General features: G+C 50.8%; 1 protein-coding gene across 1 annotated transcript; it reads left to right on the forward strand.

The window, feature by feature from the left end:
* Positions 1-1,542: 1,542 nt before the first annotated feature.
* On the forward strand, positions 1,543-5,822 carry VOLCADRAFT_96484 (uncharacterized protein; the record flags this gene model as incomplete). Its single annotated transcript, XM_002955480.1, has 6 exons — positions 1,543-1,741; positions 2,896-2,928; positions 3,436-3,468; positions 3,971-4,878; positions 5,044-5,178; positions 5,505-5,822. The coding sequence occupies 6 exons, from the start codon at positions 1,543-1,545 to the stop codon at positions 5,820-5,822; spliced, it is 1,626 nt and encodes a 541-aa protein (XP_002955526.1).
* Between the last annotated feature and the right edge of the window lie 4,566 nt (positions 5,823-10,388).

Raw genomic sequence — 10,388 nt, forward strand, 5'->3', positions numbered from 1 at the left:
ACATGATGTGGCAGGAGTGGAGAGAATAGTGCAGCGGTATATTGTGAGTGTAGTTGAAGGGTTACAAGGCATTCAGCACACGGGCGAATTTACTGGGCACGTCACGTTGCAAGCTAAGCAACACGTATACATGACATGTAGCATCAGTCCTCAGTTCACTTCTTGTAACGAACATCAGCATAGGTCCAAGCCCTCTCGCTTGGAGGGATATGCAAACAAACATCATGAAAGGTAAACTCGCACACTACCGAGCACGCTACAAGCAGTCCTTGTAAGGAGCAGCATATCACCCAAAACGCTGGTGTCTGTATCGGCTGTTCCAAAAAGCTGTTCCAGCGGCACCATCTTAGGATGTCGCGGCCAACAGTATGTGGTTGTGGAGGTTATCCAGTAGGTTCAGTGGGAGGTGTATCCCCTTGCTGTCATCATTTCTGGGCCTGTCCGGTGGCACAGGCAGTAGCAGATCAACTTACTCTTTCAATAGGATTGCCAGTCTCAAGGGAGCAACTTTGGCTTGTCCAAGCCCCACAATCAGTGCAACAATGTGTTTGGGATGTTGTGGCTCTTGCTGTGGTGTCAGCCATGGAGCATGGGAGACGTTATATGGCTGAAAACATGAAAACCAACCTGGCACTGTTACCTGGCCCTTCCCTTACGGAAGAAGCCATTTGTCGAGTTATTGTTGACTTTGGGGCCGCATTCAGGGTTTCGCAGCTTTGGGAATTCCACGGAAAGGTTGGGATTCTGTTGGCGCACATCACCCCTTCTTGAGAATTATATCTGGCAAATTGCTGTGCTCACGGGAGCGGTTACCGATGAGCGGTTAATTATCTGAGGTGATGGTCTCTATTGGTATATTAGTCTCTACTGCAGTGCACGGCCAGCTGGCCCGATGGCTCTACTCTTCGGGAGTCTGGAGCCCACTGTAACAACCACATGAACATGACAAATAATGAACGTTTCACCTTCAATCGCGCAAGGCGCGCTTACGGCATCTCGCTTCGTCTTCCCCGCCATTCCCACGCGCCTATCCTATAAATGGAGCAATTAAGGTACGCTCGTCCACCGGGCGTACCCTTACGACTTTCGTGCAGCGCAGTGCTAGGGTCCTTTAGAGGTTTCAAAACACCCATGCGCACCCTAGTGGAGTTGCAATAATGACAAGCAGCGTCCGTTTCGTTGGTTGGACCTTGTCCGTGCGACCGGTTTGACGAGCGGTTCGTATTATCGTGATAAATAGTGTACAAAGGGCGAAAAAGGCAAATTGAAGCATATCTAAGGTTAGGAACAAGTTTAAGAAACTAAGAACAAGGGGGTTTGTTCTTGGAACAACTTTCATAGGGAACATAGGGGTTCCTGTTCCCAGCGATCTAGTGCTGCCCTTTAGAGGACAAATATTTTCCTATACTACCCCTAAATTTGGCAGCAACTTACCGTGTGTCCAAACCACCACCCAAATCTGCCGCCTCGGTGTAGCGGGACTCCGCCGCCGTTCACTTCTTCATGTTCTTGAATTTATTAAGATACATCAGAGGCTAGACTATGGATTGGCTCAGCCTGCGCGCGCCTTTGGAGGCGTGGCTCAAATCTGCTGGAGCTGCTAAGTTCAGCGACGAGGACCTGCGCGTGCTATGGCAGGGTGGATATAATATGCTAGACGACCTGAAGGTCGCGACCCGGGCGAGTCTCGAGCGAGCCGGGCTGAGACCGGCGCGAGTGGATCAAATCCTCAACACTCAAGGTGAGTTCCTACTGTCAATTTCCAACTTCAAAACACCGGGGTCCTGGTGAAGCAGCTGACCGCGTACTAAAGTATATAGATGCGGAAGGTGCCGAAGTATGTCGGTGAAACATGATGTGGCAGGAGAGAATAGTGCAGCAGTATGTAGTTGAAGGGTTACAAGGCGTTCGGCGCACGGGCGAATTTATGTGCATACCTTTCATCGTGGGCGCGTCACGTTGCAAGCCAAGCAACAGGTATACATGACGTGTAGCATCAGTCCTCAGTTCACTTCTTGTAACAAACATCAGCATAGGTCCAAGCTCTCTCGCTTGGAGGGATATGCAAACAAACATCATGATAGGTAGACTCGCACGCTACCAAGCATTCAACCGAGCACGCTATGAGCAGTCCTTGTAAGGAGCAGCATACCACCCAAAACCCTGTTCCAAAAAGCTGTTCCAAGCCATCAGCTGCGTCCATGTCACCCACACGGCTCTGAACGACTTTTCTGTTTTTATGTTTAATTACGTTTGTGTATGTTCTATTTTGTGCAAGTTTGTAATTTGACTTTACTCTGAACAAGGTGCTGTATGCGTTATGTGTTTGCTTGCACAAAGTGCCGCTTCACCAGATGCTTCCTCTTCCCGCGGCTGTTTCATGCGCCCAGTCTTGCAAGCTACATTGTTTGCTTTCAGTGCTTTCACTTACTGCAAAGCAGCCACCCAAATTTCCGGCCTGCATGCCATGTGCTACTGTGGCCAACATGCCCTCCTGAGCAATGCACTGAGACACTGCGGCCTTTCTTCGCCAAAAAAAGACATACACTTGCACACGCGCATTTTGCGAATTGCACGCGCGCATCCACGCGATAAAATTCGCTCCTGGCTTTGGGCCGTCTTGTATGGTCTGTTAATTTGGCACAGTACAACCGGACACAATTGTGAGAGGCTGCTTAAGAAGTACAGCACCCTGCACCCTGCCGTGCAGCTGTGCGCCCCATTGTGATAGTGGCCCGCCCTGAACACCCTGCACGTTGTCTGGCGACCGTGTCTATGATGTGCGTGCGTGCTGCATCATCATTATGTTTGACGACTTAATGCTGCTCATGTTGTACAGCGTGGGTGTTCCAGTGACCCACCCTACTCACCCTGCCATGGGCCTGCCGCCTGCAGGTGCTGATGCTGGCACCAGCAACACTGCTGCAGGTGAGCCTACTGTGCCTGACGCGGGAAGGGGGGAACAGGTTTTGTGGGCTTGGTGTGCCGTTTCATTGCAGCACTGGGCTTGAGTGTGTGCATGCCAATTACCAGCCATTACCATTGTCAGCCATTACCACCGGGAGGTACACCCAGACAGGTGCACCTGCGTGAGGTGCAAATCATTTTGCTGGGGGAAAAACAAACGCAGGGGTTGTATTTCCTTGGTACATGCACACATGCTGACTCTTTTTAGTCATATTACATTTTTAGGATATTTCCTGGGCTCCCATGACTAAAGACAACATACCAGTCGTCGTTACTATGTCACCTCACATAGCATATGAGCTCACCTGACGCACTAATCAAGCCATGTCTACACAACCTTGAATGATTGCTTAAATGATCGTGTCCAGCCTGAGTGCTGACTGCTAACTGCTGCTATGAACACGTTCCCATTGTTGAGCAACTAATGATGTCAATGGTGCATCCCTCTTGTTTCTCCTTAATGTGCAGCTGCGGCTACGGCTGGCCCAGGCATTGTTGCTGGTGAGTGTGACTGGTGGTCGACTGGGTGTTTTGCGTTTTGGAGGTTGTGGTCCGTTTGGCTTTCATGGGGTGGAGGTTCGCATCTGGTTTTGCCAGATGGTTCTTTCCCTGGTTAGGCTGTGCTTCGTCTTTTTTACATGCCCATCCTGGGCTTTTATCACCTGTTTCAGGCAATCTGCACATTCACCGGCTCAGGATATTCATTCTGGGTTGGGTGCTTTTACCGTGTTTCGTTGCAGTAACAGATGGCATAAGCCCAGTGATGTTAGTGTGCCTTGGCCCGACTAGCTGGACATGCAGAGCAAGCTATAGGGCTTACACTCTTGTGCTGATGCACTCAACTTGTTCGAGGTCTGAGGGCAGCTTTAAATCATGGCATCAAGCTTGATGCCATCCTTAAGGATGGACATGGTACAGGCAAACTTTGCAAAACAGCTCATTCCTGTTAGTGAATGCGTGATGTCTTGACACTTCGCATGAACTTCCAAATCTGTGCTTTCAGATGACCCCTACAAGATGACCGCTCATGGAGCCATGATGCGGATGCTGCCACCTATTAATCTACGAAGCAGCCCATGCTGCTCCTTTAGCAAAACATGCGGCACACGGTCGTGTACCTTTTCGGCAGTGAAACCGTGGGATAGCTTTCTGGATGAGTTGAAGATGCTGGAAGGGCAGCTGGATGACAATGAGCAAAGATTTATACCTGTGTTGCTGGCGGGTGATCAGCCAACAGACCAGGGCTTCCAGGCAGCTGCAGATGAGGCCGAGGTGCGTGCACCGATGCAGGCCATGGCTCAGTTGGTCAACTCGGTGGCAGCATCCATGCACATCCAAGGGAGGCTCAAGGGTGGAGGCAGCGGTCGCGGCATTTCATCAACAGACTACATCATCCAGCTGAGGCATGGAGACATAGGGCAGCAGAAGCAACAGCAGTACAACAGTCCCTCTTGGGATGTTTATGGATGCATTGAGGTTAAAGGTGACTGGCAGTTTCCCTTGGAGGCTCATTATGATGTGTCATGCATGCCGCTTGGGGAAATCAACCGCCTGGGCCTGGGCCAAGCGCTGCAGCAGTGCTATGGTGACATGGTGATGGATGAGGCCCCCCTAGGGATGGTCACACGGCACAATTTAGCACTGCTGCTGAAGCGCTCACCAAATGTTGCTGATAAGACTCTGTATGTGTCACCAGTCATCGGCCTGGACAAGATGCTGCTGGTGCTGCTATTCCTGCTGCAGCAGGCAGATCTGCTTGAGGGCATGAAGAAGTTGCTGCCACGTGAGGCAGTGCCCATCACACCTGGCCAGGGAGACAACTCAAAGCGTGAGCTAAAGCGGTGCCAGTCGCTAAGGTTGCAGGAGCAGCGGCAGATGAAGCAGTGGTCTGTCCTACCTGGCCAAGGCAAGGTCAGCAGGCAAGGCCCAGGCAATGGGAACCACATTAGCCTCTTCTCCGTCAAAGGTAGCAGTAGCACAAACAGCAGTGGCGGTGGCAACACCAGCAATAGCGATAATGGCAGCAGCAGTGGTATGCACATTACCAACGTCATCAATGTCCCGCTGGAAGGGAAGGTGCCAGGTGGACTTGAGCAGCTGACCCGCAAGCGCGGCAGCAAGGTGCTGCTGCCCCTAGAACTGTGTGGCTTTGGAGATGTGGGCCTCACCGGCCGGTGTGCTGGATATGGGTGCTATGGCAGCATGCTGGAGGTACGTGGGGTGGTTAGGGCAACTTAGCATAACATATGTGACATGCTAGGGGATTGGGTTGTATAGCAAGGTGAATGAGAGCTTGCTGTAGTAGCTTGTAAAAATTTCATCCACAAATACAAACCCTAAGGTGCTCCACCAGCATCTTGAGGCATTTTCAGCGGCCAGCAGCTATACTTGCATTGTTCAAGGGCTTCATGCATTGCACCAGAAGTAGAGCAGTGTGCCATATGCCAGATACTGGTTAGTGCTGACATTTGGTTATCGTGCTTCACATTCCCCTCCTCAAAAGCTCAGACCTTGTTCCGGATGCTGTTACTGTGCAGGGCACCATAGGTGGTGTGGCGGCAGTGATCAAGCTGTTTGAGCAGAAGCGACAGGGAGCCATGGAAGCCTTCACACGTGAGCTCGCTGTGTACTTGCGCCTTGGCAGCAGCATCAGTAGCAACAGCAGCAGCAACCTGCAGGGTGCCCTGCTGGTGCCACGGCTGCTGCGGTATGGCATGTTTGCACACTCAGGCGCCCTGTTCCTGGCACTGACTTATGAGGGTGACGACCTGGAGGCCGGAGCCGGCCGCAGCACAACCGTTGTTGGTGATGCAGCTGCCAGCGGCAGCAGAGGCTGCAGTTTGCAGTTTGCGTGATGCCAGGATTTCACCAAAGCTGCGCACTGCAATGCTGCGAGCACTGAGGGTGCTCCACCGGGCAGATGTACTGCACAGGGACATCCGCCTGTCCAACTTTGTGATGGGGCGGGATGGGGTTGTCAAGCTGGTTGACCTGGGGAATGCCAAGGTGGTGGGTGGCTTGGAGGCAGGCAGCAGCAGCTACCAGGCGGCGATGGAGGCCGAGGTGCAAGCCGTGCAAGCTCTTTAGTCTATGATGTGACATACACAAGTGCACACTATTGCACACAACGGTGGGGTCTCTTGTGAATGGAAGGTGCAAGTCGCCAGGGTCATAGTGACACCCTGAAGTAGGTAGAGTAGCAGGGGTATACATAGTGTTACAGAGCTGGGTGGTGATGGGAGGTGGGGATGGGTTTGAGGTGGTGTGTGACTCTGCTGCCAACCAGCCTTGGCAGGTGAGGTTGGCTGGGGTGAGCGGGGTGTTGTTGTGTGAGCATACTAAAATCCCAATAGAGCATACCTGCATCTGCTACCATAGTGCTACTTATAGTTCGTGATCGCTTTGTTCGGGGAGGGGTCAAAAACTTTCTGAAATTTGTACGTGCTCTTTGAATTTTGGGGAAGGCTGGACCAGATTTTGTGGGCATGATACAAATTTCGGGGCCCCTTCCAAAGTTTCGGGGTTTTTCAAACTGCAGCTTCCAGTCAGTCTCCCTCCACCGGAAACCCTTAGGCTCATGGTCTCTCACCATTTTCGCACTTTGGAAACGCCCTAGCAAATTCTGGACCGATCGTACAGTTCAGTACCAGTGGCAACGACCTAATAACCAACCGGCCGGGCCAATACAGTGTTTGGGTGGTTGCTACTGAAACGTGTCTTCATGTGGCTGAAACTATATTTTATGTATTTAAGAGCTGATTTCTGCCTTGAAATCCTAGTTTTTGTGAAGTTTGATCGACCGGCTTGGGATACCTTAGAATTTGTACGTGCTACATATTGGTGGTGCCTCCCGAATTATTGTAGCACGAACTATAAGTAGCACTACGGTATCACAAGTAGTTTGTCTTGTTTGAGGGGTGCAGTGGCACAACCTTCTCCCTCCTCCCTGCCATGTTATGGAGGTAGCTATCTTTGTGGGTTGGGCTTTGGGACAGCTTTATTTTGTGTTCTGGTGCTAGGAGTTTTGCTGAGTGCTCATCTAGCGTTTTGGGCCTGGATTTGGCTCCACCCATAGGGCCAGCATGCTGTGATGGCTTCAAGGGTAGGGCCAGCATGCAGCAGGACTTGAGGCCAGTACTTTTAAAAGGGGTTACTGGTGACCAAGTGGTTACTGAGAAAATAATTCCCTTCAGGAAGGTGGTCACTAGGATGTTTTTGGAGTCACCTGCAAGTAACCAGGTGGTCACCAGGAAACTGGGCTGAAGGCCACCCCATAGTGAGCATGGGTTCTATCTGTACATACTTCTGTATATACAAAGTAAATCATTATATAAGCATCATCTCGGCTGTTTGAAGCTGTGAATTAGCGAACATGACTGAATTTATACACATGAGTGGCAATTCATGATCGGTCATGCCACGTAAGGAGCATGACAACTTTCATGACCATGACTATGCCTTATGACCTGTAGCATGACCAGTCATGAGGCCTCATGAGTGGTCACGAGGCAACATGACCAGGTCTATGACAGATAACCCCCCATATGACCACATCTTAACTACACCTCATTTATATTCATGATACTATGACCAAGTCGTTCCCCAAGTGAGCGTTGTGAAATCAGATCTTTGGATGTATGGTTCCAGTGAGCTCCTCTTCAGCTTGCTTGCTTTGGGAAAATTCCGGTGGTTTCCGAGGAAAACCCCCACAGTATCCACTTGGTCACTTGGTCACTAAAACATTACCATCGGTAAAATCACTGCTTGCGGGGTAGGCAACTCCCTATGGCAGCCAAACTGCGTGTTACGGCCCCCCCCCTTAGCAACTGGACTAGTTACTCCTGAGCCCCGTAGCGACCCCGTAGCGACCCCGTAGCGACCCTGTAGCGACCCCGTAGCGACCCCGTAGCGACCCCGTAGCGGGGCAGTAGCGGCCCAGTGCTCCCACACGAGCTACTGCCCCGCCACTGGGCCGCTACTGGGTCGCTACTGGGTCGCAACCCGTCTCCTGAGGAACTAGTCCAGTTGCTAGGGGGGGGGCCATAACACGTCGTTTGGCTGCCATAGGGGTAGGGATGTATGTGTGGATTCATAATTTTACATATACACGTCGCCTAGCAGCAGCTACATGCATACGAAATTCCCAAGTCCTGCTATGTAACAACATTAAGCCATATGCATTGCCTGCTTCAGCTGAAGCAGCTGCTGCAGCTGCAGCTTCCAAACAATCTGCAGCTTCCAAACAGCACCAAACATTTCCACAACAGCAGCTGCTGCAGCTGCAGCTCATCGATCTGTCAACAATTTGCCTCAAAACATGCTACATTATAGCTCAGAAGCGCTCTATCCACCCTTACACTTTCTGGTATTCATGCCTAGAAGAAGTCCTCCATCACCGTCAGTTAACACTCCAAGACAAGTCTGTACAGTGACTGTACAGTGCAGCAGCGCTGCTGCTAGCAGTAGCTTCTCCACAAGCGGCTTGTGAGCCTGTATGCAGCAGCTGCTGCAGCAGAAGCTTCGAAACAGCTCCAAACAGTTTCATATTGGGTGCACCCAGCTGCAGCTCATCCATCTCTCAACAAAATTTGCCTCGAAACATGCTACATCATAGGTCACATGCACTATCCACCCTAACACCTTCTGGTAGTCATGCCTAGTATTAGTCCTCTATCGCCGTTAGTTAACACTACAAGACATTGCTGCAGCAGCAGTCCTCCACAAGCAGCTTGTGAGCCTGTATGCAGCAAAGATCAGGCATGGGCATACAGTAGCACCTTTGTCAGACCATCATGAACTGCAATGACTGTGATGTGGAACTTAGAATGCAGTTTTTTGCCACACACACCTTACTACTGCTTTAATCTTCCACTGACTCTGCGTGCTGTGTGTGGTGGGGAAAGCATGTGGTGTTGTCCACAGCAGCTGCAGGTTGCTGGGTGGGCCCTGTAGACAGACAAACATGCCCATCAGAAATTAAATACGCCTAACCCTGTATAGGAGACTCCATACAGAATATATGCAGCAAGAGGTAATTTGACACAAAATCCAAAGAAACTGCAGTTGCCCTTGTTTGCTTGCACATGAATGACAATTATCCCCCCTCAAAATCAGGGGATCCCCAACCATCTGTCAATCTCAGAGTGATGGACGCAACTGTGTAGATAACTGTAGTCACAGCTATCACCTCCCAAGCAGAAAAAGCATGCCCGGGAACCGAACTCAGGTCGGAACTAGGATACTAGCCTATACCAACCCGTTCTATCATGACTTCCCCAGAGAACATCTCACCAATCCCAAGTCTTAGCTCCGTGTATGACCTAGTAACCAACATACTTGCTCAACGGCTTCTTCCTGTTTGAACCTGGGTAGTTGCCTTAATCAACCTGTTACATCATGATTTCCCCCAGAGAACAACTCACCAGTGGTCACTATTCATGTGTCATGCTTCGTGATATGAGCCAGTAGCCAACATACGCCTCCATCCTCAACGGCTTCCAAACCGGCACCCATATCTCAGGCAGAGCGGCATCATGCTTATGTCACCTTTCTTCATCGTAGGCAGAGCTTTGGTGGATGATGCCGTCTGCAGCTCCCGTTTCTCGCTTCTGTACACATGCCTGCTGAAGCAAGTTTACCATATGTTGGTCTGGTCTGGGTTGACACTACTGCAATTAGCGGTTTAAGGTCCTGGGTTCGATTCCTGGGGAGACCCCCGAATTAGTCGGGAGCGCGAGATTATGGCTAGCTACTGAGATGTGGAGTTGAGGTCACAGTTGATGGACCAGATTCGCACGCTGGATTGGTGGCGATTGCCGAACCCTCCGTCTCTTCGGGTGTTCGGGTGAATGGATGAGGAGGGGTCCCTGAAGGCTGGATCCGCCGCCTTGGACTTACAGTTCGTATGGCGAAGTACAGTGTGGTAGTGGTGGATGGTGCTATAAGGTGATAAATGATCTAGAACTGACAATGTGATAAAGCGGCCCAGAAGCTTCCCACTCTGTAACATTACATTACATTACATTACATTACATTACATATGGGGTTGCAACCCCCTCATTTGAGTCCCGCAGATCATGCAAGCAAGCAGTTGCAATGTCTAGCATGCAAGCCCAATTTTACTACTTCTCATGAGACAACATCATACCTTGGGTTGTTGCTTGGGTTTGGTGCTGCCCAGGTGTGCAGCCATGGCATGAGGAGCGTGGTAGCGATGGTGAAGTCCTATGTTGCCAAGTTGCCATAGAACTCGGCAAAGTCGTCATATTTCATTCCACTGACGGCCAGGAATTCCTCAAACGCTTTGGTGGCCTTATCACCAGCAGCACTGCAAACGTTGCTGGGCACGTTTAAAATGTACCGCTCATCTGATGAACCAGTGCAATGGCTGATGATGCCACTCACTTGTCATTCGTGGCTGC

Source organism: Volvox carteri, assembly GCF_000143455.1.
Source record: "Volvox carteri f. nagariensis unplaced genomic scaffold VOLCAscaffold_52, whole genome shotgun sequence".
NCBI lineage: Eukaryota > Viridiplantae > Chlorophyta > Chlorophyceae > Chlamydomonadales > Volvocaceae > Volvox > Volvox carteri.